The following is a 27,992-nucleotide window of genomic DNA, read 5'->3' as shown; positions in this document are numbered from 1 at the left end:
TAGTTTGTATGTATTCATCAGAAGCATATGTGTGTATGTATGTGTGTCTATATAATTTGGTTAGTTATTAGATAAGCTTTTAATCTTTTGTTTTCTGTTTTTCAGAAGCACTGCACTCCTTGTTTGTACAATAATTCACACATCTATCCCTGATTCAAAACCTTAAGACCCAATTCGCACGTTGCCTTCAAACAAGGAGCTGTTATGATTGCACTTCACATCCAATGTTATTTTCTGATGATGGGCAGGATATGCTGTGGTGAGGGCCATACCAATTCTGTAAAGGAACACGGTTATATTAAACAGTCCACTGGCACTCACTTCACACTTAGAAAGCTAAACATCTAAAACGTGATTAAATAGATGCAGGAGTAGTTACAGCACTTTTTTCATAGCGCCCAACAGCTACTAAGCCATCCAGGAGCTGAACTCATACGTCTGTCGTGACTGCAAAGACTAAAGACTCTATATTCCAATTATAGAAAGCCAGGACTCTGCCTCTAAGCCACTTATTCTGGTTAGATGTAATGTTCTATATAAATCAGGATTGGTAATGATGAGAACACCTCCCCAAAGTATTTTTAGAACCTCATTGTTTTCATGTATATATGAAACAATACTATAATATAAATAAGGAATGAATATGCTGGATGATTTACTAGTGGATATTTTTCTGCATATCTGTTCTAATGCAAAATGCCATTCAATGAACCTTTTGATCCAGTCAATGGCAAAGACATTGGTCTCAGGTGTATTATTTATTTACTGATTTCTTAACAAGGAATGTGTCATTTTAGAGTTTATTAAACGTGTAATATGCTGAAGAGTACATTCCCAGGCACACAGAGTATTTTAGATATTTTGATAATTATATATTTCTTATTAAGAAATATCTCTGCTTAGAACCCATTGCCACTGTATTCCTACCAGGATTTAGAGATTTGGATTTCTGAACAGAAAAACATACTGCAGTATATTTGATACCAATTGAACATTGGAATAGAAAGTCCAGTCTTACCTACATAGAACTTAGGACCCAAAGTTCTCTAAGGCAGAGACAATATTGTAAAACATGCAGTTAATATCTACACTATTTCATGCAAACTACTGTTCAATGAGGGTGGCTTCATATTAATCTCTTAGTGAATGCTTGCAATGTTAAGCCATGCTGATGAAAAGCATACATGATATTGATGGGTGACTGGAGCATACCTTCTGCTAACACAGTGTTCTTTCAGAGACGCGTTAAACACGCGTTAAGTTGGTGCTTCCAAAAACATGTCCTTTAACCAACATAAAAAAAAATGTGATGAAACCAATCACATAGAATGCAGTGCTGTGGAAATCTATGATGTACAATCAGGCAGCTCTACTGATGTACACTGTTCAACATTTCTGACGTCTTATCCAGGTAAGTAATAACAATAATAATGCCTTATCACATCGCTGAGGCTCAAAGCGTTTCACACAATATATTGTAAAATGAATTGGCTGTGCATTTAATAATATTTAATAATAATTAATATTTTATAATAAAGGGTGATAGATAGGGTGGAGAGGTCAAGGGTGTTGTTTTTGAGGAGTGGGTGATGACAGCAGTTCACGGAATCAGAAGGAGGCCATTCGGCCCATCGTGTCTATGCCGGCTCTTTGAAAAGAGCTTCCAATGCAATCCCACTCCCCCACTCTCTCCCCATAGCCCTGCAAATTTGTCCTCCCCAAATAATTATCTACTTCTCTCTTAAAAGTTGTTATTGAATCGGCTTCCCCCACCCTTTCAGGCAATGCATTCCAGATCCAAACAACTCGCTGCATGAAAAAATTTCTCGTCACTTCCCCTCTGTTTCTTTTAACAACTATTTTAAATAGGTGTCCTCGGATTACAGATCCACCCACCAATGGAAATAATTTCTTCATGTTCACCCTATCGAATCCCCTAATAATTTTGAAAACTTCTATCAAGTCTCCTCTTAACCTTTTCTGCTCCAAAGAGAATAATCCTGCCTTCTCTGGCCTCTCCTGATAACTGATAACTAATTTCTGGTACCATCCTGGTAAATTTTCTTTGCAGCCTCTCCAATGCCTTGACATCCTGCCTAAAGTGTGGTGCCCAGAACTGAACACAGTCTTCAGCTGAAAACCAGTGTTTTCAAAGGAAGGTACGGTTCGAGTGGTGAAAGAGAGATTGATCAAATTTGCCAACAAGATTGTGGCTTTGGATTTATAGCAGTTTGAGCAAGCTGCACATCGCCATTTACCGGCAGCCTGAGAGAGCAGCCCACTAGTCACTGGCCTGGGACACCTGAAGAAAGCCTGTCCGGCCTCCTCCTTGTCCCCCAGACCCTTTGCCCACCATCAGTGGCCGTGCTTTCAGACACTACGCCACGAAGCTGTGGAACTTCTCTCCCTTAATCCCTTTGCCTTGCACCCACTCTCGAGCCAGCTACAGGACAGATATCTACACTGAGATCTTACATTTTAACTTAAAATTGTCAAGAGATTTGCTTAATAGAAGGTTAACTGCAAGTAAGGATTTTGCACAAAAATGTGGTTGTTAAAAGTAGCATTTTCAAGGCTGAACCTCAGGTAGATTGACACAGGAACATGTTTAAGCTTCTCCAATGCATTTCTTTCTTTACCTCTACAGTTTTACTTGGCCTATTGGTGTAACGTACCTGAATCCATAATTATGTTTAAAGGAGAATCATACATCTCCAGGAATTGAGCTGGGGTTAAAAGCTCGTTACATTTCAAGAGCCGATCGATCACATCCAGGGGGACAATCAGTTCAGGAATGTCCTCCAGGAGTCCATCCAGACCTTCTGGAACATTGCCTACGCATTGGCTTAGATGGTTGGAGACTGTCTGTGTCTGCTCTTTGCTCTAACAACATAGGAACACAGCAAGTTAAGAACACAAGGGGACTACAACAACAACAACATTTGTATAGTGCCTGGATTGGAAGTGAAGGTTTACTTATGCTAACTTTAAACATTTCCAATCTAGTTGGACCTCCTCCTATTGCTGTAAAATTCTTTACATGGAGTCCTCAGTGGTTAGAGCACTCACCTTGCAAGCGAGACACCTGGGTTCAATTTGAGGCAGGGCGAAACCTTGGGCAAATTTCCTTACTCCACACGCCTAACAATAATCCCTCCAAAACCCCCCAAAATAATAAATTGATCATTTTCAATCCACGACTGTTTGTGGGACTCTACTATGCGCAATTGGCTGCCGCGTTTCGCCCACAAATATACAGTAAATTCACTTTACAGCATATTCTGTGATGCGCTTTGAGATGTCTCGAAGACATGAAAAGCGCTATCAAATGCAAGGATTATTATTATACAACCAAGAAGTGATTTGAAGTTGCTCCTTTGAGGTGCTGAGACCAGTGGAGACTGGTGAGAATGGGAGTGATGGAGTCTGATGTGGGAAAGGAATACAGGCTTCAGAGTTTTTTTGTTATATAAGTTGGCACTTGTGAAGCTAGGAAGGCTGACAATGAGAGTAATGGGGAAATCTCTCATTGAGATAAAAGCAATGATATGAGGATTCCAACAGAAGAAGGGTGCTTGGATCAGTATGACAGTGAGGTTGTGAAGTAACTCATCAAGTTAAATTGGACCAGTTTGAACCAAAAGGTTCCTGTCTCATCAACAGGCCAAGTTTCCAGAGCTCAGACCCAGTTAGTTACCTTGTGGGCATCCCTCATGTGCACACCAAGCCTCAGGAGCAGGCTGAGGCACTCACTGATGACTTTCTCCGTTGGTTCCTTCTGCAAAGCGTCATCCAGTCGCTGTGTGGTTATGGTTGGAACCTGATGGTATTCCCACTGCTGGAACAGTCTGCTGGGAATGTTGTGTGATATCACCAGGATTTTTGACTCCAGAAGTAAAACTCTGAAACAAAGCTCATCATGTAATGTCCATTCAGGATTTGAAAATCCATTAAAAGTGACGGATTGCAAATAGGAGGGTCACAAGATCACACAACGTGAGGGTAAAGAAGGTCACGTGAACCCAGCAGATCTGTGATCTTTGGCCCCAAGCTGTTTCTTATGTCTAAAGTTATGGGTACAACCAGCCTTCCCAGTAAACCATGCCACCTGCTAATTGCCTTCTGTGTAAAGAAATACTTCTTAATGTCTGCCCTAAAGATAAATCTGAGATGTCTCTTTTTAAGCTGAAGCACCCCATCTTATCTAATCCATGCCCAAGGCTCATCCCACAAACGCTGGAGATCATCTCCGTTGATCTCCTCTGCACTGCCTCCGCAGCCTGTACCTTGGTCCTTTATGTTGCAGTGACCCGGACCTGGATTGTACAGAGTATTTCAGGTGCAATCTGACTAGAGCACTGATTGTAGAGTGGTGTGAGAAATGGCAGAGTGTAGTAAGTAACGGCGGAGTGACACGAGTAACCGTACAGTGATGCGATGTACAGCAGAGCACAGGTTCGCTGTCGTCTTCACTCATACATTTGAAATCCTCAGTCTTGCTGTGCTTGAGGCAGGGGCTGACATTTGCAGCTCACTAGGAATGTATGTCACGTGTCTGACATTAGAATACAGATGAGACACGATGAGTTTGCAGCTTCCTGAACCTCCATTAGAAGCTGGAACACATCCAGCAAAATACAGGCCAATTCTTCCCTTTCCAAGATGCTTTGAAATGTGTCCCTAACCAACAAATCTATGTACCATAAAGGCTATTGCTGCTCCTCTCTTGCCAACTGCTCTTCTCTCAACCTCCCTCCTCACTGTTGAGCTGCGGCCTATTCATGAGCGTGAAAGAAATTTACTGCGTTTACAATTTGCCTCCTGAATGATTCAAATCACGTCAGGCTGAGACTTAGTTGATAATGACAACAATCCGGAATGAAACTCAGCCACACAGACCTGGAAGGACCCAGCCTCAATCCATGCTCTGTGCTGAGTTAGCAACCTCATGAGCTTGTCTCCAATAACCCTCCCATCACATGCTCCCACAGTCGGCTGGCACTCACTGCCAAGCCTCGGCTGATGACAAGGTACCAAAGCATTGGTCACCACTGTCAGCAAAGGAAAGGGGAAAAGTGAAGTGACGAAGGACAAAAAAGCCACAAACATTCATTCAATAATCACTGACACAGCAGCTATGTGAGGAGGTTGCTGTGTGATGTATGATGCTGTGTGGGAGGCTGGTGCGGTGGGGGGTTGGTGTTGGGAGGGGTTGGTGTGCTGGTGAGGGTTTGGTGTTGGGGGGGAGTTGGTGTGGGTGGGAAGGCTGGTAACCAATAACGGCAGGCAGACTGGTAGAGTTTATAGTCACAGACTCACAGCCTTACCTGTCTCCTTGCTTCATGTCTTGCGCATCCCGAAGCACTGAGTACAGCACCTCACTGGAGGACTGAGAGGGAGAGAGTTAACATGGATTGCAAACTGCTTGTTTATTCAATGGTGATTTCTTAATGAGCGTACTTTGGTTTATTCTCTAAGAAAGCACATTAGACCCGAGGTTAATGTTTTGTTTTAGGGTTAGGGGTACGTTTAGGTTTAGGTTTTGTTTATAAAGTTAAGTTTTGCCAACAAAATACAGTCAATTCACTTTAAAGTGTATCCCGTGAAGCGCTTTGAGATGTTTCGATGATGTGATAAGGCACTATATCAAATGCAAGCATCATTGTGGAGTCCTGTAGCTCAGTGCAAGCGAGAGACCTGAGTTCAATCCCAGGCAGAGGGCGAAACCTTGGGCAAGTTTCCTTACTCCACACAGAGCCTAATAATAATCCCTCCAAAACAAAAACAATAATAAATTGGTCATTTTCAATCTGCGACTGTTTGTGGGACATTGCTGTGCGCAATTGGCTGCCGCGTTCGCCCACAAATATACAGTCAATTCACTTTACAGTGTGTTCTGTGAAGCGCTTTGGGACGTCCTCCCAACGTGAAAAGCGCTATATCAAATGCAAGGATTATTACTATTATTATTAGTTTTTTTTAGGATGAGGGGTTTTGTTTATTGTTAGGTATCGAGTCAACTTTAGAGATAGGGTTGGATGTGGGCCAATTTGCGCCAGGAGAAAACTCCATAAGTAACAACAAGTAATTCAAAGTAAATTGCATTTTTTGGGGTGGTTTTGTTCTAGGATGCAAGACCTGTTACATTTAAATTTACAGGAAATTTCAAACATTGACCAGGTAGAAAAATAAATTAAAAAGGGAAGAATTTAAAAAAGTGTGGGGAAATTGAAATGGAATACAGCAGAACTTGGATTTTTATAATGCCTTATCACGTTGAAATTGAAATTCCTCAAAGAGTTTTTACAGGTAAATTGTCAGGTGTGTATTTTTGTGGATTCCACAAACAACCATGAAATAAATGATCAAGTGGAGGGTTGTTGGCCAGGACACTGGGAGAAAGTCTCTTCTCTTTTCCACTATTGTGTCAGAGTTTCATGCATAGATTAGGATCACCTCTGGACTATAATATAATATAAATACTATATTTCACCCTCAAAATATACAGTCACTACACTTTACAATATATTCTGTGAAGGGCTTTGAGATGCTTTGAGACAATGTTATATGAAATGCAAGAATTATTATTATTATATATTCCCTCATTTCCATTAACATTGCGTTGTTTCACCCACTATACTAAGAGCACTACACTACAGTGCTCAAAGTGTTTATTCTGGTACCTTTGAGCAGCTGAAAGCGGTGCTGCTCTGCCCTCTTCTGGATCTGTACATGTTAGTCCGAGCAGTTCTCTGCAGTGAGCACTCCCTGAATTAGTCAGTGATTCTTTCTGCTGTAAGTACAAGGTCCAGTTGGGTTGTTGGGCAAAGCATCAACTTCTTAAATTAACATTTCAGATTTCTGTAGATCTTCCAAATCAAGACTGAATTTTAGAATTGTCCAGAATTCTGCACAATTCGTCAATTTTAAGACATTGGCCTTCGCTCAGGAGAAATTTGGGGTCTCAGATGCCGTGTGTGTCCTCTGAGGTGAGAATGCCAAATTGGGCCAATGTGCATTTAACCCTTCCAGCACCGGGCATCAGTTTGCCGGTCTGAGAAGTGTCAGGCTCCAGTTTGCTTTTCTGAGAAATCCTGCCACATCTGATGCTGAAAGGTGTTAAAGATTGACCTTGTTAACATTTTGTAGGCATTTCTGGCTGAAAGCCAACCTTTATATTTTCAGCTAAGGTTTTAAAGTTGTAGCAATCTCAGATTAGATAAGGGAACAGGTTTATAATTAACAATAAAGGTAAGTAGTTATCAAGTAAGATTTAAATACAAAAAAAAGGGTACAGGTGTTTGGCTTGCTTGGGTTGATTAGCGCTCTTGCCTTTAGGTCAGATGGTTGTGGGTTCAAGCCCCAAGTTGAGACTTTTGAGACTTTGAGCTTGCAGTCTGACACAGACTAATGCAGTACCTGCTCAAAATGCTGCAATGTCAGAAGTGCTGTTCATCAATGAAAGGTTCCATCTGCCTGTTCAGGTGAATGTTAAAAAAAAATTGATACTCAATTCACGACTGTTTGTAGGACACTGCTAAGTGCAATTGGCTGCCACATTTCGCCCACAAAATATACTGTCACTACACTTTACAGTATATTCTGTGAAGTGCTTTGAGAGGTCCAGAAGACGTGATAAGGGACTATATCAAATGCAAGGAATATTGTATTATATTATATTAAACATCCAATGACACAATTTGAAATGAGAAAGGAGTTTCTAGCAGTTTCCTGGCCATCAATCCTCCAGATCAATCGATCATTCACCTCATGGCTGTTTCTTCAGTGTTCAGTGCCTACAAATACACAGTCTCTAGACTTGACAACAAGATTTCAAACAACAAATCAAGGATTAGAGAGGGGTTGAAGAGGTGATAGACAAATAGAGTTGATACAAAAGCTCTGCTTCTGTCTATATGAAGGTTTGCATCAATATGCATCTTACCTCTATGGCATGAACAGCGCAATCAGAGTACAGCATGAGGTGTCCTGTAATTCCTTCTCCTGGGTTCAAACGCTGAAGTTTCTGGAATAAGCTTTGATAGTAAACTGCAATATACCAGAAAGAAATAAAACAATAAATATTGTGAGTAAACATTTATCAACGTGCACTATGGTTACTGACGCTGATAATAATATCGATATAATTATTACAATGCTTAAGAGTGTCCAAACTAAGCTGAGATTTCCATGCTTCCAACTTCCACCTGGAAATCCCAGAGATAGATTGTTGGAATGCAATGCACACTCTCTCCCTGGAGGGATGCATCCTGCTTACCTAATTCCAGAAAGTATTAGGCGCAGGTTGGCAAGAGCCAAGGCTTCGGGAACCCACAGTGTGCTCTGGGTGAGAATACAGAACAATTTGCAATTTGCACCTGTGTCCTCACGTAGGGAGAGCATTTTTAAGCTTTTTGCAAGGCTGGGAGAGAGAGAGAGAGATGCAGATAGAAAGGGAGGAGGGATGGGTGGGGTGGGGAAGGAGGTGGCAGAAGCCCAAACAAGGGGAAGGGTATTTAGATCAGGTTAGATTGTCTGCAAACAAACCTAGAGGGAGGACGAAGACATTAGAGAATAGCATAAGCCACAGACAGAGTAAATAGTCTCGAATGGTGGGATTCTCTTTCAGGTTTAGACCCCACCCCTCCTCTCTGTCTTTGTGAGCAGGTGCCATGTATAATTTCGCCTCTATTTGCAGTGTGCGCTGTGCGTATTTTCCTGCCGGTTTCCACTGTGGTTTGGATGAGGGGTTTGTGAGGTGAGATTCCCAGATGGGTGGCAATGCGCCATGGCTTCTGCTTGTTGTTTTGTTGTTTGTGATGGAGACGAAGCGGTTCTTACCTGCCAGGTGCCTCTTGTCAGCCAGGTCTGGGGAGATTTTCGCCAAAAGGTACAATCTGTGGAGGAGGGATTTCTAGAGGGAAAAAAAAACAAGGGAAGTCTGAGTAATTATGTCCTCAGCTTGACACAGCTCATCATCAGTGAGCTGGGGGTGAGGATGTCCTCTGTCTAGTCTAGTCTGTCTGACACTCACCGCCTCCTCTTTGCCCGACTTCCCCATTCTCCTCTGGGCAATGAGTTGAGCCAAGCAGGACTCTCTCTCTCCCCACAGTAACTTGGGGATTTTCTTTCTCCCCCCACTTTCCTCTGTTTTCTTGCAATGACGTGAAGTCAGCATTGCCCACGTTCCACCCCCAAACCTGCCGAGCAGAGCAGAGCTAAGCCAACCAGCCCCCACCTCCCCCGCCAATGGGAACAGCAATGCAGACAGGCTGTCCTCACAAGGCTTGGCTTGGTTTGGCATTGGGATGGTGTCCAGGCAACTCACACAAACCGCGGGGCCGGGTTTGCTGTTGTCGTTGTGATCATTTAGCGAAAGGAATTGTTGCTCGGACAACGGATCAACATTTTATGTAGGTGATGCTGTGAGCTGTTTCCCATTCAGACTAAAGAATCATTCACTGCAGGCAAACAGGCGAGAGATCCAGTACATGTCGAGAACATTCTCGTGGAGATGTTCCCAATTGCATCTTGTATGTATCTACATATGGTGTGTGTATGTATGCGTGTGTGGTGTGTATGTATACATGTATGTGGAGGAAGGGGTATAATATCTCTGTCTGTCTATCTATCTGATTAATCATTGCATTTGATGGTTTACTTTTGGAGATTATGAGGATTGCAAATGTGTAATCCATAGTACTGGCCACATTGTCACTCCTGTGTGAAATCTGTGCTTTTAAATGTGAGTAAACTTTACAGGTAAATGTCAAGTGTCAGATTTTCAAAGGGAATTTTCTGGATTGGAGAAGAGTGACAGAGATTGTGCACATATTGACTATGGGGAGGTGGGGATGGGAGTAATGGGGTCTTCCTCGTGCCAAGTTAATTCCAAGGTGGCGTGCTTAGTAATAGAACATCACAATCAATTTGTGGCGATCTTGGTACTCTTAATTCCTAAGTGAGATAGATCTGTGAAAGGAAGTCACTTTTGAGGACAGACTAACCAATTTGGTTCATGGGCACAATATGGATGAATAGACAATCACTGGGGCAGGAATTCTTTCCACTTGGCTCTTGTTAACACTGCAAACCAAGCTCTAAGGGGTAGGGTAGTCCTAGGTGGACAAACAGGGGGCACTAAGAATCATAGAATACAGTACAGAAGGAGGCCATTCGGCCCATCGTGCCTGTGCCAGCTCTTTGGACGAGCTACCCGATCAGTCTCACTCTTTTCCATATCCTTGCAAATTTATACCTCTTCAAATACCTATCTAATTCTCTTTTGAAAGCCATTATTCAATCTATTCACACCACCCAGCTTGCCAGACATTGTTTGCAATGGCAAGCTACATGTTTTAGTTGGTTAAACTCCAGCATTACCTCAACACACACTCTAGCATTGCCAAGAGTGTTCCTTTCCAATCTGTCCCTAGGTACTTTCTGGGAATAGGTAAGCAGAGTGAGTACCTATGGGGAGAGAGTGTGCACTCCATTCCATGCATGTGTGAACTTCTCGGTCTGGTTTGGACACTTAAAACGTGGTTTCTCTTTGGGTCAGACAACTGGCTGACCCAAAAATAATTCCACAAAGAATGGTGGTCAGGAAGAGATAGGTTCATGGAGTGCCATAGATTTGGTGAGGAGAGAGGAGAAACATTGGATTATGGTTTGATTCTGGTGTCATCCTTTCTGGAAGTCAAGGTCCTGCTTCATAACAATAAAAAAAAAGCAACAATCAATCTCCTTCCCATTGCAGGACTAACCAAACAACAACAGAACAGAGAGGGGCTTTGCATGGAGTGAAAAGGTGCAGGATATTTAAATGATGCTACATTCTGCTGTTACACTATTTAGGATATTTATTTGTAAATGAGGATCCTACAACAAACAAACATTGGATGTGTGTGTACGTGTCTGCCTGTCAATATGCCTATCTATCATTTTATTTGGATGATTTACTTTTGCAAATTGTAATTTCCTTGGAACACTTGGGAATTATTATCTGGCAAGGTCCAATTCATCAAATCACATCCAGTCTTTCCTGAATTACTACCACAAAACACTGCAGTATATAATCTTGTTTGGATTGATGACAATAAATAACAGCTAAGATATTTAATCTGAGTGAAATGTGAAACGCCTTACAGTGAAGGGCAGCGATGGGGAACGGGCTAAGTACAGACAATGTTTTGAAAGTGTGAAAGGAGAAGGGATTACAGTATGTACATGTATGTACAATGTACACACACATGGCCGTATTTGATCTTATTGTGCGTTGATTACACTAAATAACTGCTCAGGTGTTTAATCTGAGTGAAATGTGAAATGCTTTACGGTGAAGGGGCAGCGGTGGGGAAGGGGTTAAGTGAAGTGCAGACAATGTGCAGAAAGTGTGACGGGCAAAGGGATTATGGTATTTACAAACCTTCCTGGTTCGCCTCTGCTCCCGCTGCAGTGTGAAGAGGGACTGGCGGGGTGGACAGGTACAGGCGGCATCAGCCATCTCCCAGCACACGCTGTGTACGCTCTGCTTTGTCCGAGTCGCCATTGACACTGTTTGGCCTCGGTTACTTGGCAACCCAGATGCCGTGCACGCTGAGGCCGGCAGTTTTTAAAGGAAAATTTGGCTCTGAGCATCTTACATTGAAGATTGCACGGAAATACAATACCTCATTCGCAGCAGCATTTGCTCCACCGCCACACACACACACACACACACACACACACACAGACCCTCCTTCCCCAACATACACACATACACAAATGCATACCTATAATAATAATAATCCTTACAACGCCTTATCACATCTTCAAGATGTCTCAGAGCACTTCTCAGAATATACTGTAAAGTGTTGTGACTGTGTTTTGCGGGCAAAGGGTGGCAGGCAATTGCACACAGCATTGTCCCACAAACAGTCGTAGATTGAGTGACCAAATTATTATTCAATTATATTATTAAATTATATTATAATTTTAGATTATTTCCATCGATGATCTAACGGTCCACTTCACCAAACACAATATCTTGTGTCCCGATAATTACAACCACATCAGCTAATTGTGGAGTCCTGTAGCTCAGTGGTTAGAGCACTCACTTTGCAAGTGAGAGACCTGAGTTCAGTTCCAGGCAGAGGGCGAAACCTTGGGCAAGTTTCCTTACTCCACACAGAGCCTAATAATAATCCCTCCAAAACCAAAAACAATAATAAATTGGTCATTTTCAATCTACGACTGTTTGTGGGACATTGCTGTGCGCAATTGGCTGCCGCGTTCGCCCACAAATATACAGTCAATTCATTTTACAGTGTGTTCTGTGAAGCGCTTTGGGACTTCCTCCAGACGTGAAAAGCGCTATATCAAATGCAAGGATTATTATTATTATAGGATTATTATTATAACATGTGTCCTTGGGATATTTTGTTTAGTCCAGCAACACAGATATATATTGCAATAGGATGAGCTGTTGATTTGGAATGAAGCAAATAATAAATCCTTCATGTTCATTACCTTTCCATAGTTTATACATTTTCATGTGCTGTACTGTTCTGTGCTTTATACCTTATATCACTGTAGCATTTTCTAAGTTATAAATTTTCTGTACCTTACTATACATTATATGTCCTCCCGATGTGAAAGGCGCTATACAAATATAATTTTGCCTTCGTTCCTCCGGGTCTGGCCTCCTCCTCGTCCCCCGAGTCCTCCGCTCCACCTTCGGCATCCGTGCCTTCAGCCACTGTGCCCTGAGGCTCTGGAACTGTCTTCCTCACTCCCTTCGTCTCGTCCCCTCTCTTCCTATTTTCAGGTCTCTGCTGAAGACCTTTCTGTTCGACCGCGCCTTTGGTCACTTTCCTCCCCCTCCCCCTGGCTCGGCCCCGGGATCCGTTACTGTGAAATGCTCTGAGATGTCGTCTGGCGTGGAGGGCGCTATATAAATCCAAGTTGTGTTGTTGTTGTAATTTTGTATTGTATTATATATGTATGGAGATGTCAGAATGTCTTAGCTCTTTCCCTCTCACCTCTAAGTTAGACGCTTGTGGGTCCAAGCCTCACTTCGGGACTCTGGACTCCAGTCAAGACTAACACTTGAACAATGACAACAACAACTTGCATTTATATAGCATCCCTCACACAGGGTATTGTCCAGAGCACACAGTCCTCAGTGCATTTGTGGGTGAGTACTACATGTCTTCATTTACTTCATGACTGTTTGTGGATCCTTTCTGTATGCAAATTGAATGCCACATTTATCTTCAAATACACTCCACTTGACAGTAGATCTTGTGACCCACTTTGAAACGTTTCCATGATGTGATAAGGTGCTATATTAAATGCAACAATTACTATTTTTCCATAGTCAACACCTTCCTGTACCCTGTGTCCTTATATGTGCTGTACCTTTCCATGCTCCGTGTTGTACTGTATTCTGTCTCTTTCTACTAATATCCTTTCATAGTTTCTTTCTGTTTGCTTTACCTGTCTATACATGAGACCATTTGATATGCTACACCTTTCTGCACTGTATGCCTATCTACACTCTATATCCTTCTACATCCTTTCAGCATCTTAGGACGTCCTCCTGATGTGAAAGTCATTATACTAATGTAATTTTGTATTGTATTGTAGGTTATTTTCCTTGCTGTACTGTGTACTGGAGGACTCACCACCAGGTTACCTGCAATAATCTGCATTCTGGAATGGTTCAGTTCAAATTCTCTGCACAAATTCTCTCCACTAACTCTAAAAAGTGAATATCCTATATATTTGTTTACTAACTAGTAACTATGGTAATAATAATAATAATAATCCTTGCATTTGATATAGCGCTTTTCACGTCGGGAGGACATCCCAAAGCGCTTCACAGAACACACTGTAAAGTGAATTGACTGTATATTTGTGGGCGAACGCGGCAGCCAATTGCGCACAGCAATGTCCCACAAACAGTCGTAGATTGAAAATGACCAATTTATTATTGTTTTTGGTTTTGGAGGATTATTATTAGGCTCTGTGTGGAGTAAGGAAACTTGCCCAAGGTTTCGCCCTCTGCCTGGAATTGAACTCAGGTCTCTCGCTTGCAAAGCGAGTGCTCTAACCACTGAGCTACAGGACTCCATGGTATATATTACCAACTGTAATCATAGGATACAGTAAACAAAAATATAAACACCAAAGAAAGTCTGTAATGGATGAATTGATTGTGTATTTTGTGGGCGAAAAATATATTTTTCTGTAGTTTAAGAGCTGGTGAGAAAGGTTCACTATATGGTAAATCTAGTGCTTTCTCACTCTCCTGCAAGAAGCTGCTATCATCAGACAATCAATCAAGCAAAAAATTCTGATTGATTTTCCTTCTGTTTGGTGACTTGTTGCAAAGATATGAGCATGGGTAAAACTTTGAATGGAACTGTCAAACTCAAGGAGCACAAAGCTTCACCTGAAGCTCAAGTTTTAAAATAAAAAAGGGTGGAAAGGTCAACAGAATGCCAAGCTATACATTTGAGTGTGTTGTCATTGGAGCCACACATTCTGGAGTCAGATCATGCCTGGAATCGCTTTGCTCCTTCCCTCAGGAGCAATGCAGCACTCCACACCTCTCTGTTAATACATTTGTTCTTTTTAAAACAAATTTAAGGAATTCTGTCTCTTAATTAATTTGTTGTAAAACTCCCACGTTTTTATTCTGAATGGTTCCGTCCAGGCTCGTAATATCTTTTTACCGCTTTATAATCTTCCCTAACAAAGACGAGGCCTGTAGTATTCCTGGCCTGTGAATGACGTCTCTTGGTAATTAATTCAACTGAACACACTGACTTTCATCTGATACTCAAGATCCCAATCCCACCCTTAACCACAGGTTAGCGTTTGTAAAGTCCTCTTGTGCTTTCTAACCCAAACCCTAAAGCATCATTGGGTCATTCTGGCCATGAATACAAATATCTGGTGAAACCTGAGATGTAAACTAGACACTTGAACTATTGATTGCCTCGAGCCCACATGCTTTGCATTAAAAATCATTGCGATATCAGTTCAAGGCTTATTTACTCACCAACAATACCAGAGATAATATTTTAAAGCAATGTCCAGTTGTTACAACACCTGAAAAGGGTTTTTAAGACTTGAGAAACAATCTTGTTGTTCATTTTGACCTGGTTGGTAAAGTCAACATTGGCTGAAGGATTGAGCTCCATGTCGACTTCAAGGTTGTAAATTGAAATCCTGCACCATTAGTGGCTAATAATTGGCTCTTTGTCCAGGGAAAGGGAGTGAAAACAAAGTCAAACAAGAGATTTAACCTGTGTCCCTTCATTCTTTAGGACTTAGCAAATCATAAAAAGTTCCAGGACGAAATAGGCCATTCTGCTCATCAACTCTGACCAAGTGTTGTTCTCCACATTAATCCATCCCACTCTCACTTGTGAGCTGAGTGCTCTAACCACTGAGCTACAGGACTCCACAAATCTTTAGCTTTGAGCAGTCCCAAAGGCCAGGTACGTCATGGACCAAATGTGTTCTCCCCAGTACTCTACCTCACCCGTGTACATGTTACTATTCGCCACAAATCAAACTGCTAATGATTTACGGGGTAGGAATGCAACCTTCTCTTCATCTGTGGTGACCTGGGAGTGACTCAAAGCTGACACTAGACATTAAAAGCAGAGAAATATGTTGCATTAACGTCAATGAGCACAGATGTTGAACACTCCACAGTCACCTCAGAAACTCATCTGCAAATAAACTCAGAACAATGAACCACCAAATGCCTGAGAGAGGATGAGTGAGATTCCAGACACCCTCTGAGCCCCAGAGATGTATGGCGTCAATACCAACACGTCCCAAAGCGTACACATTTGCATTTGTTTGACCTTGGTCATGTGCTGATAGAAATCAAACCATCACAACATCGTTTAGCGATTGGAGTCAGTGGAGCACAACCAAAGCTCATCGACAGCCATTCCCTCCGGGCTGAGTGCAAGACCAGGTTCCCAGAGTTGATGGGAGACTCTCATCAGGATCTCAAAACACAGCCAACCTAATGGGACTGACTGACTGAATGACTCTGTGACATTCACAGAGCTGCGGGACCAAAGCTATGCTTTAGGAATGCTGCGCCTCTGGTTGGGGTGGGTCTGACATGCAATCTTCCTGCTCATCTCCCATTAGTAAATCACACATCGGAATTTACACCTTCACGAATCTACGTACCCTCCACCGTGGCTTTAATATAATTTTTCAATAGTGCAGAACCCGAATGTAACATTCGCATCGAACCAAAGTCCATCCTCATCACTTCAAAAAGATCATCTTGTCTATAATGCTGTCCATCACTTCATACATGAACGGCATTGCTTTCTCTTCAAAGCAGGAAAACTCGCAACACCATATGTTCCCTTAAATTAAACAGATATGTGTGGAAGCCTCAGCTCAGAAACGAGCACCTTTCAATGTCCTGCGACTTGCCTCTTTGATGCGAGATATTCATTACTGTCAATCCTTTGTGCCTTATTTTTTTTTACACACTTCATCATACGCAGATGATACTGTGGGGGTGAGAAACTGAACACATGTCGGTACATATTGCACTGTATTCTTTTATGGACAGTGGACAAAGGTTACATTTGCAATGTGACAATGCATTGGCTACGTTAATGGCACAAGAACTACTGCGTATCTCTGGGAGCACTTCACTGATACTGAAGTCCCATCTCACAAGCCAACAGGTGCTCTCCATCCAACAGGTGCTCTCCATCCAACAGGTGCTCTCCATCCAACAGGTGCTCTCCAGCCAACAGGTGCTCTCCATCCAACAGGTGCTCTCCAGCCAACAGGTGCTCTCCATCCAACAGGTGCTCTCCATCCAACAGGTGCTCTCCATCCAACAGGTGCTCTCCATCCAACAGGTGCTCTCCATCCAACAGGTGCTCTCCAGCCAACAGGTGCTCTCCATCCAACAGGTGCTCTCCAGCCAACAGGTGCTCTCCATCCAACAGGTGCTCTCCAGCCAACAGGTGCTCTCCAGCCAACAGGTGCTCTCCAGCCAACAGGTGCTCTCCAGCCAACAGGTGCTCTCCATCCAACAGGTGCTCTCCATCCAACAGGTGCTCTCCATCCAACAGGTGCTCTCCATCCAACAGGTGCTCTCCATCCAACAGGTGCTCTCCATCCAACAGGTGCTCTCCATCCAACTGGTGCGGTGTGGCGACAGGTGGGAGTGGCATCGATGCTTCGGAACATAGTCGGACACACATTTTACGAAGACCCGTCTTTTTTTCTTGAATTCAAATTAAAAAGGAACGAAATATGTGGCTCTGCAACTTGTCCACCCGACCCCACCTGTCCTAATTGCAGTGCTGTGGGTCAGTCCGGGGGGTTTGGGGTGTGTTCAGTGACAGAGTTTGGACCAGGGCTGAATTTTTATGGTCGGTGAGAACTTTTTGTTTCTCACGTCAGAAAGCGACGCAGCGTTTTGTTTTTTTTTATATATAAAAAAAAAGAAAAAACGAAAACATTACTTCCCCTCTTACAGATCAGATCGCACGTGTCCTCTGTTAAACTCCAACAGATGCTCTGTAGACTGAGAGATGCTCAGAGATACCTCTCTGGGGTCCAGGGGTTGGCATATAAGTCTCTCGTCCCCTTTTTTTTGGGGGGGGAGAGGGGGTAGACATGTGCTGAGATGGACCATTGATGCTCCATCCACTGGAACCCGATCCTACATCAACCACTGCTGTGCCTTCAGAGACAGACCCCAAGTCCCCAATGGTCCACTCCCAACTTTCTGGTCATCCATCCGAACGCTCCTCGTGTTTAACAAAGTCCCTCGAAGTACCAGTTTAGTGCTACACAGTACTTAACAGTACCGTTTTTTTAAAAAAAAAAGATGAACGACATCGTAATATTTACAAATCGCGGCTTCGTTTGGGACCCGATGTCCCTCTCTCTGTAACACAAGTGCCCGCAACTCCGGGACCATCGCCGCGCGGGAGGTTCCCGGGAGCCCCCTCTCCCCTCTCCCCTCTCCCCTCTCCCGGTGGTGGTGGGGAATCAGAGTTAAATAAGTCATCAATAAAACGGAGGGAGAAGACCTTCGAGAGAGGTATCGCCGAGAATAGTCGAGACGTCCCAAAAGCGCTTCGGCTTCGTGGCGGATCGAATGAGTCGGAGGTTTCCTGTACCGGTGTTGGCGGCGGTGTTGGCGGCGGTGGCGGTGTTGGCGGCGGCGTTGGCGGCGTTGTTGGCGGCGGTGGCGGTGTTGGCGGCGGTGGCGGTGCCGCCGTGGGTGTGGGGGTGTGGGGGGTCCTGGGCTCGGGCTGTGTCCCTACTTGTGTCCCGGGTTGGTCATGGCCCAGGGCAGCACCGCTGCGATCACCGCCCCGACGATCACGAAGCCCAGGAGCAGTAAGATCCAGCGGAGCCTTCCCCGCCGCGAGCCCCCCCCCGCGCCGCCCCCTCCCGCCCCACCGCCACGGTCCGCGGGGGCTCTCCGCTCTTCCTCGCTCATGGGCCGCCCCCTCCCGCTGATCACGAACACGCGGCTCCGCTGAGCCGCCGCTCTCGGAGTCCCGGGACAGCAGCCGCGGAGGGAGCGGCAGAGGCTCCCGAAAGCCCCCCCCGGCGGGGGCGGGACGGGGACGGTGGTGGGGGGCGGCGGCGGCGGCTCCGGGGTGGGCAGAGGGATCCTCAGGGTCTGGGGGGGGGCCTTGTCGGTGGCCATGGCCACCAGCCCCCTCTTGCTCAGGAAGGTGACGTGTCTGCACACCGGACACACCACCCTCTTGGGTTTGGTCCCCTGGTTGACCACCGTCTTGACCAGACAGTCGTGACAGAAGATGTGTCGGCAGGTGAGGGTCCGCAGGGCCGCGCTGTGTCGGGACACCTTCTCGTAACAAACGGGACACTCGGATCCCGTCTCCTCCGACATTCCTCTGGGAACCGAGGAACCCCCTCTCCGCGTTCAGGGTCTCTCGACTAATGTCCCGGGAGAGGCGCCCTGGGACCGCCCGACACCGCCACCCGCACACACACCGCCACCCGCACACACACCGCCACCCGCACACACACCGCCACCCGCACACACACCGCCACCCGCGCGCACCGCCGCTGTGCTCCCGGGACCCGCTCCCCAACAGCCGATCGCTTGTTGCACATCGCTATCCGCATTCCGCAGCGCTGTCGCCGAGGTCCTCTCTCTCCCTCTCCCTCTCCCTCCCTCCCTCTCCCTCTCTCTGTGTGGGGGTTTGGCAGCCGATCCGGATCAGCAGCTCCCAGTCCGGCTCAACTCGTTCGGCGGCAAATTCATTCGCTGCCAATGTTTGTCTTTGTCAGCAGCGAACTGGAGCTTTCAGGAAGTGCTGTACTGTACTATACTGTACTGTACTATACTGTACTATACTGTACTATACTGTACTGTACTGTACTGTACTATACTGTACTGCGTTGTACGGTACTGTACTGTACTGTGTTGTACTGTACGGTACTGTACTATACTGTACTGCACTGTACTGTGTTGTACTGTACTATACTGTACTATACTGTACTGTGCTGTACTGTACTGCGCTGTACTGTACTGTACTGTGCTGCGCTGTACTGTGCTGTGTTGTACTGCACTATACTGTACTATACTATACTATACTATACTGTACTGTGCTGTGCTGTGCTGTACTATACTGTACTGTACTGTACTGTGCTGTACTATACTGTACTGTACTGTACTATATTGTACTGTGCTGTACTGTGCTGTACTGTACTGTACTGTACTTTGCTGTACAGTGGGGCTCTTTATAGATTGTCGTATCCTGTGGGCCATGTGTTGCGCCAGAGTCCTCCCCCCACCCCCTCCTCCCCCCCACCCCCTCCTCCCCCCCACCCACCCCCCCCCCCCCCCCCCACACACACACACATACACAGCCAACACGCCAGAAAAGCAACTTCAGCGCTCAGTAAATAACAATAATAACAATAATAATAATCCTTGCATTTGATACAGTGCCCCCCATCACGTCTTCGGGACTTTTTTCTTATTCTTTTTGCGTTTCGCACTGCCGGGAATTGAACCCAATAAAGTTTCATCAGGGCAAGAGAGACTAACAGACAGGAGTCCGGGTGTAATCAGCTGACCGGAGAGACCTCCCTTGCTTGATGCTGAGTTAGTATAAATGAGTTTTGCTCCACTTTTAAATCACCTGGAATACAAATATCAGGGGGGAAATGTGGTCATTCAACCCATGACTGTTTGTGGGACACTGCTGTGAGCAATTTGGCTGCCGTGTTTTGCCCACAAAATATATAGTCAATCCAAAGTGAATGAACTATAATTGTTTTAAAGAGACAATTAACAGGAATCTCTTCCCTTATCTCTCCAATTACACCAGGGTTCAGTTCAAACTGTCTGTTCCTTGCGACTTTCTTTGGTTTCCAGCTCTTTGAATTTCAACCTTTCCAATGTCAAAGTCCTGGAGTTCAATCTACTTTCTGTGTGTTACAAACCTCCACTAATCAATTAATATGTTTACTGTTTTCTATTCACTCTTAATTATTGTGTTTGTTATGACACAATGTTAAATTCCTACGTGGCTTATCCTCTTACAATAATTTTCAAGTTTCTTTATGCATCTGCTATGTCCTTTTACAGTCCTAGGCTGCATTCCAGTCTTTCCTTGCACCCCTTGTCCCCTAAAATCTGGAATTAATCTAATTGCCCTCTGCTGAACTCCCTTTGACATCTTACAACAACAACAACTTGCATTTATATTGTGCCCCTCACACCCTGGAATCCTTGGCAGTGGCAGAGCAAAGTGACCAAAATTGCGTCCAGGTCTCAGGGACTCCAGATGTGACCTGCCAAGACTTCATACAAGTTTGAAATACATAGTCTGTCATGTAATTAGTTGCACACCACGGCATTCTGTTGGCTTTCTTGACTACCTGGGAACGGTAATAGTTTTCCACATGTGTCAGACACCTGGGTAACCAAAAAAAAAACCTCTCAACAGTGATGATTTTCATAGGGGCAGAGTTTATAATTGTTTGGTGAACATAGGAAGCAACAACAACTTGCATTTATATAACACCTTCACGTTGGATTTGTCAGCATTCAACTTGAATAGCACAAAGGCAGGGAAGGTAGAGAACCAGTCGAAAAATATAATAATTTACATTTATACAGAACCTTCCACTTCGGGAGGATGTCTGTAACTGTTTGACGGGTAATATGATTTAATTTGGTCACGCAATCCATGTTTGTGGGACACTGCTGTGCCCAATTTGCTGCCCCCACAAAATCTACAGTCAATTCACTGTCAATCCTACCATTCTGCGAAGCGCTTTGAGATGTCTAGAAAATGTCATAAGGCGCCATTTCAAATGCAAGGATTGTTATTTTATTATTATAACAACTACCTGTTGTTTTTGACCTGTCTAAATAGTCTAAAATAATATTAGAATGAAGGAAACTAAAAGTAACAGGAAAAAAAATGGCCTAGAGATTGAAGTGGAACAAGTCAGACGGGAAAATTGGCTTTGTGCAAAGTGATTGTGGACAGTTCAGCAGTGACTTACATGGAGCTGCGGGTACAGGAGAACATGTTGTGAAACCTCCTCTAGTTTGATGTTACTCACTCTGATCAGGTGGTGTAAGTGTTGGATATGGGCTGTCAGGCGTTCCACCAATTTTTTTTGTGGTGGGGGCAACGGGGTGTCTGTCTGAAACATGCGGGAACTCATCACTAAACTAAAGTCAGATTGGGTTTCTTTAAACCTAGTGACACCAACGAAAGAACTCAAATGGGACATATAATGGTAATAATTGTATTATTTTTTAGGAGGCATTATTTTTTAGGAGACGGGGAGGGTGGGTGGGGGGGGAGGAGGGGGTCACTGTCTACCAATGCCTCGAAGGATGGACCACTAACTTTAAATTTATGGAGGAAAATCTCAAAGATAGCATATGCAAATATGAAATAACAAAGAACGCACACACACACACACACAGGAACGCCAGAAAATAACAATAAACTGCTTCTGATCCCCATGTCAGTGTACGCCAGAGTAAAGTAAGCAGTTTGATAAAGACACTACACTGAATTAAAGAGCTGATTCCAGTGGTACCGACTCTAGTGTCCCCGAGAGAGATACAGAAATCCTCGTTTGTATGTGGATCCTCACAGCCCAACACTGGGACATTGTACTGCACTTCTCTCCGCACTGTCCCGATGCGCTGCTTTGGTTTGAGAAGGAAAGGATTGTAAATGAAATTCTCAACCACTTTTTTGACAAGTTCCCTTTTGTGACTGCTGTGACTTTTGGAGACGTTTCCAGTCAAGGTTTGAGAGGAAACGTTTATTTCATCGACAATGTACATCTCCCGTTAGACTGATTGACTTTGACTGACTGTAAAACTGGGTAATCAATCGCATCTATTCAGTGCAGATTTTACTCAGTGAACAGTGAGATCATATCTGTTCTGAGCTGATACTCCCCACCACCACAACTCTCTCTCTCTTTCACTGTTTTCCTGGATTGCAGATGGACTCGAGACTTCTGGACTCCAATTTCCATTGAAATTCTTTTTTTTATTTTTTGGACCTGTCCGTGCGTTTTCAAGAGAAACTGGACCCTTTTCAGTATTTGTCTCGATTTACACAAAACCTTCACGTTTGGGGCTACAATTGAATATCGTATTCACCCACAGCATAACCACTGCTGGGCAATGTGCATGCACACCAGGGCATTCAAAGGGTTTGGCCTAAAGCAGCTAAAATGGAAGCATAAATGTTTGTTATGACTGGGGAGTCTGGAACTCTTATCAATATAATAATTTGCATTTGATATAACGCTTTATCACATCTTCGAGACGTCTCAAAGCGCTTCACAGAATATACTGTTAAGTGAATTGACTGTATATTTTGTGCACGCAACACGGCAGCCAATTGCGCACAGCAGCGTCCCACCAACAGTCATGGATTAAGTGACCAAATTATTTTTTTTGAGGGAATATTATCCCCGGAAGAAAATCGATCCGCCGATCGACTAACACCCGGGTTCCTACTTACTGCTAGGTAAACAGGTGCGTGGAGTAAGTAAACTTGCCCAATGTTTCGCCCTGCCGGGAATCAAACCCAGGTCTCTCTATTGCGAGGTGAGTGCTCTAACCACTGAGCTACAGACACCGTTCCGTTTCATGCTACTCTGTTTCATATCATAAACTAATCAGCAAGCTCAAGGTGGTCAAATGCTGCTTATGTGATGTGACCCACAATTGTTGCACTTGGGTGAAAAAATTGTGCTTCAAAATGAAATTAGTGAATAATAATCCTTGCATTTGATATAGCACTCAAAGTGCTTCACATGATTTACATGTGAAATAGAGTGATTGCTTATTTGTAGGTAAATTTGGCAGCAAATTGCCAATTTGACCAATTTTATTTGAGGGGAATTGTTGACCAAGACACCGTGAGCGTTGCCTTTTCTTTTCGTAAAAATATGCCCATGACTCTTTCCTATGCAAGACCTTTCCGATGAGGTATAAATCATGTCTCTATGTCAACCGGTTATTGAGTTCTTCGCGGACACACAGATGAACAGAAACACACACAGACGTTACATCTTTATTAGTATAGATTTCAGCTGTTGGGAAATGCTGAGCAGAATCCCATGCCAAACAAGAGTGGTGCTCACGTTTGAAAGAATCCAGCAATGGAGAGTGTTTGAGCAGAGTCCTTGGCTGGATGCATGGTTCTGGCTTGCACAATGAAGTGAGATAGCTTTAAGCAATGAGTTGCTTCAAAATTACATAACCGAGCCGGTTTACTTTATTGAGGTCTGGATTAAGGTCAGGAGTCTGATCCTACACGGAGCTGTGCATTATAAATGAGTCCTCACTTTCCTTTGCCAGTTTTTCGCTTCCTCTTGTCTGTATACTTTTCATTGTAGTTGGGGATAGTCCTACAAGCACCAGTTGCTGTATGATATCTCTCACCCGAGTGATCCTTCTTCTTGGGTGAGGCTGAAAGTGGGTGTCAGCAAAAGGGGTGGGAGGAACGACAAACTGTTCAAGAGAGTGTTAGGTATTTATATGAAATATTCTTCTTATGAGGATCTTGCCAAGCCAGTACCTTAGGAACATAAGAACATAAAAATTTGCTAAGCAAAAGAATTTGCTCGGCGAAATGCATTTAATAATAATAATCCTTGCATTTGATATAGCGCTTTTCACGTCAGGAGGACGTCCCAAAGCGCTTCACAGAACACACTGTAAATTGAATATTTGTGGGTGAAAGCGATAGCCAATTGCACACAGCAATGTCCCCCAAACAGTCATAGATTGAAAATGACCAATTTATTATTGTTTTTGGTTTTGGAGGGATTATTATTAGGCACTTGTTCGGCTTCCACCATCCTGGCAGTCACTTGACATGTCCTATCCCAAACTATATACTGTATCCTGAGATATTATTTTCCAGCAGAAAACTATTCAATTTGTTCTTGATACAAACAACTCTTTCTGCTTCTACCGTATCCCTAGGGAGCCCGTTCCATAAGTTTACTCTTTCTTGCAAGGAGGAGGAAGTGAAAGGATTTACACTCTGAAAGCTGCATATACTGATGCTGTTACTCTCCAACCACCTGACTTGTGCTATTGGTACTTGATGACAATTAGGTAGAAACAGTACCTTGAGGACTGTCACACATTGCACAGTGCCAACCTCTATATTACAGGCCGTGAAAGGGGGTTTATTTACCTTTTATTAGCAAAGCATGAATGCTGTGTTTCCCATAATAAATCCTTTGTTTATTCTCAGCAAGGCTCAGTCTTCACCAGTGTCTGAGAAGTGTTTGGACATTTGTTCTTTCTTTGTTTATTTATTGAGTAACTGGTTCTATCATGTCCATTATATGTAATAATGGTCTATTGCCTCAGAACAAGTTAGTAATTCACCACTGTGCAAAACAGACCATTTGCTTACTAGAGGCTCACAATGATTGCTGTCGAACACACTTTTTGCCATAATTTATGATCATGTTGTAAGGTTACTCTCTGAGGCATGTCATGTCCATAAAGTTAACTTTTTGTAACAATGGGGAATAGTTTGTATAATGGGAAATCAATGACAATTGGAACGTGAGGACAAGAAAGGATCATTCAGCCATTGAATCGGTTCCATCATTTTATCGAATTATGACAGATTTTTAAAACCCAATCCCTCACGTTTTCTCCATATCCCTTAAAGCCCTTCCGTCCCCACTCTATATCCCCCTTTAAAGATGCCCCTGTGGCATCTGGGCCACACATTCCTTAACTCTCACAACCCACTGTGTTAGGAAATGTTGACTTCTGTACCTTAGTTGTTAGAGCACTCATCTCGCAAGCAAGAGGACCTGGCTTCAATTCCCCGCAGGGCGAAATGTTGGGCAAGTTTCCTTACTCCACATACCTGTTTACCTAGCAATAAGTAGGACCCCAGTTGTTAGTTGATTGGCAGATCTCTTTTAAGGGGATAATAATTTATTTTTTAAAAATGTGCTCACTTCATCCACGACTGTTTGTGGGACACTGCTGTGCGCAATTGTCTGCAGCGTTTTGCCCACAAAATACAGTCAAATCATTTTACAGTATATTCTGTGAAGCGCTTTGAGACATCTAGAAGGGGTGATATGGCGCTATATCAAATGCAAGGATTATTATTACATTTGATTATTATGTTTCCTGATTTCATTTCTAATCTAATATTAATTCTAATAACAAATCTGTAGCCATCCTCTTTGGCTTCTTGCCTTTGACTCCAACTGCGTCGACCTTTCCATTTTCTCACTCTGGCTATCTATGCCAGTGAGTAACCTTGGCGCTTCGTTTGATCCTCAGCTCTTGTTCAAGCCCTTCATCAAGTCCTTGAATAAAACAACTTTCCTTCTCCATCTCTGGAACGTTGCCCGCTTGCTGGCCTACAATAACCTCAAATGCTTTCCTCTGTAATCTCCAACTCATTTTGAACTTGGCAGCTTGTACCCTCTCCCACACCAGGCTTTGCAAAATCATCAACCACATTTTGCCAGACTCCACCGGTTTCCTCTCCCGCAACAGATCAGCTTTTAGATCCTCCCCCCACCCCGACCTTGAAATCTCTTCATGAACTTTTCCCACCAAACCTCTGCAATCCACTCCAACCACATTCTCCTGCTCACACCCTCCACTCATCCAATTTGGGTCTGCTCATTCCTTGTCCCTCTTGTCTTACTATTGGTTGTCATTAGGAAACCCCCCCATCTCCATTCCGATCTCTTTACCTTATGACCTGACTCCCTCCTCCAAAGAATAAAACTGCTTGACTTTGTCTACATACCCCCTTCTTCCCACCCATCTCTGCTCTTCCCATCCCTCAGTGATCCACATAATAATAATAATCCTTGCATTTGATATAGCGCTTTCACGTCTTCACAGAATAGACTGTAAAGTGAACTGACTATATTTGTGGGTGAAATAATAATAATAATAATCCTTGCATTTGATATAGCGCTTTTCACGTCGGGAGGACGTCCCAAAGCGCTTCACAGAACACACTGTAAAGTGAATTGACTGTATATTTGTGGGCGAACGCGGCAGCCAATTGCGCACAGCAATGTCCCACAAACAGTCGTGGATTGAAGATGACCAATTTATTATTGTTTTTGGTTTTGGAGGGATTATTATTAGGCTCTGTGTGGAGTAAGGAAAATGTTGATCTCTGTAAAGCGATTCAAGACATACTGCAATGAAAAACATGGTGTATCATCTGCAGCATCTGTACACAACTGACTCAGGTTTATTGCTAATCTCAGCTAATTGACAAAGTCCTTTAAAGATTCATTTTCTTCTTTGTTCCTGCTCTGTACTATTCATAGTATTGAATATTTCAGTTAATAAGAGACCCTCAACAAAATTAAATAATTTCAGTTTTGTCAATGTGTGTAGAAATGTCGTGCTGTGCATAGAAATGTAGTGTGCTTTGAGACATAACTCTATATAAATGCAAGTTCTTATGATGCAGTAACAATGTAGTATAACGTACAATACAATTTACATTTAAATAGTGCCTTTCATGTTGGGAGGACATCCCAATTAATAGAGATATTTCTGCATATTCCAAGACTGAACATATGCATGGGAGCTCATTAAATTAATATTTATAATATAAATATGTATATGTAAATTGCAGTGAGAATTTCACTATAGATGCCTGATTGTAAAGGAAATATTATGTGCACAAAGTTCAGCAAAAAAGCAAACTTTCTCTGTTTGTCATACTAATGCTTTGCCAATCATTACAAATCACATAAGAAGAACAAATTATATTGGTATAGCACCTTTCATGTCAGGAAGATATAAGAATTTGCTAGGAGAAAGAAGACCAAGGTCTATCCAGTTTACCTTCCACCATTATATATTGTATATCACCAGCTTAATAATTGAAATGCTCCAATTACTCCAAAAAATTATTTTTAAAAAAAATCAGTTTGAATTTAGAAGCTGATTTTTTTAGAGAATGGCAGGGACAAACAGTTTCTAAATTTAGACAGGTAAAACCGGTCAACTGTATTTTAATGATCATATGGACTTGAACCATTATATCTTTCTGCTCATCTACCCCTCATTTCATTTAGAACATAAATCGATCCATTCAAAAGTGTACTAGCACACACTTTGCAACGTTAAAATCTATCTGCCATATTTCTGCCCATTATCTTAATTTGTCAATATTTCTCTGCATTTTTCATGTGTCTCCTTCACATATTAAACACAATCCTAAAAATAGTCCCCTCTATTCCTGCATCAAGGTCATTGGCCAACAATGTTCCAAACAAAATTGGTAATTCACTTCATGGCTATTGGTAGCAAATTGGATATGGGGTAGGAAGGACAGCTGTGGGTTGAATCTGAAGCCTAGGTTGTCCAATGGTTCGATGAGTCTAAGGAATAGACCGGGGAAGTTGAGAAGGTCAGAGCCGGAGGGTAGAAT

General features: G+C 43.3%; 2 protein-coding genes and 1 long non-coding RNA gene across 3 annotated transcripts; 1 reads left to right on the top strand and 2 right to left on the bottom strand.

Annotated features, from left to right (window-relative positions):
* Positions 1-33: 33 nt before the first annotated feature.
* LOC103175716 (testis-expressed protein 47-like) lies at positions 34-9,061 on the bottom strand. The gene is made up of 7 exons (XM_007888888.2): positions 9,035-9,061; positions 8,842-8,914; positions 7,946-8,049; positions 5,328-5,389; positions 3,698-3,902; positions 2,676-2,883; positions 34-277 (listed from the first exon to the last, which is right to left on the bottom strand). Exons 1-7 carry the CDS (start codon positions 9,059-9,061, stop codon positions 228-230), a joined length of 729 nt encoding a protein of 242 aa, XP_007887079.1. The 3' UTR covers positions 34-227.
* Positions 9,062-9,421: 360 nt separating this feature from the next.
* Positions 9,422-13,774, top strand: LOC103175422. Its single transcript, XR_487470.2, has 3 exons — positions 9,422-9,533; positions 13,030-13,177; positions 13,630-13,774. It is a non-coding gene; the product is annotated as an uncharacterized LOC103175422 (long non-coding RNA).
* Positions 13,775-18,315: 4,541 nt separating this feature from the next.
* Positions 18,316-19,036, bottom strand: LOC103175717 (RING finger protein 222). Its single transcript, XM_042342570.1, has one exon. The coding sequence runs from the start codon at positions 18,920-18,922 to the stop codon at positions 18,320-18,322; it is 603 nt and encodes a 200-aa protein (XP_042198504.1). The 5' UTR covers positions 18,923-19,036; the 3' UTR covers positions 18,316-18,319.
* Positions 19,037-27,992: the final 8,956 nt, after the last annotated feature.

The sequence above is a fragment of the Callorhinchus milii genome, unplaced genomic scaffold (assembly GCF_018977255.1).
Source record: "Callorhinchus milii isolate IMCB2004 unplaced genomic scaffold, IMCB_Cmil_1.0 Scaffold20, whole genome shotgun sequence".
Lineage (NCBI taxonomy): Eukaryota > Metazoa > Chordata > Chondrichthyes > Chimaeriformes > Callorhinchidae > Callorhinchus > Callorhinchus milii.
Note: the sequence above shows the minus strand (reverse complement) of the source record. Positions and strands in the feature narration are given on the sequence as shown.

Bases quoted from the DNA above. Each gene is read 5' to 3' on its own strand.
- LOC103175716 (XM_007888888.2), bottom strand. From the start codon at position 9,061: ATGGGGAAGTCGGGCAAAGAGGAGGCG. The intron at 5,390-7,945 runs GTAAGATGCATA...TCTCCCTCTCAG, and splicing joins GCGCTGTTCATGCCATAGAG to TCCTCCAGTGAGGTGCTGTA. The intron at 2,884-3,697 runs GTAACTAACTGG...CTATGTTGTTAG, and splicing joins ACATGAGGGATGCCCACAAG to AGCAAAGAGCAGACACAGAC.
- LOC103175717 (XM_042342570.1), bottom strand. From the start codon at position 18,922: ATGTCGGAGGAGACGGGATCCGAGTGTCCCGTTTGTTACGAGAAGGTG.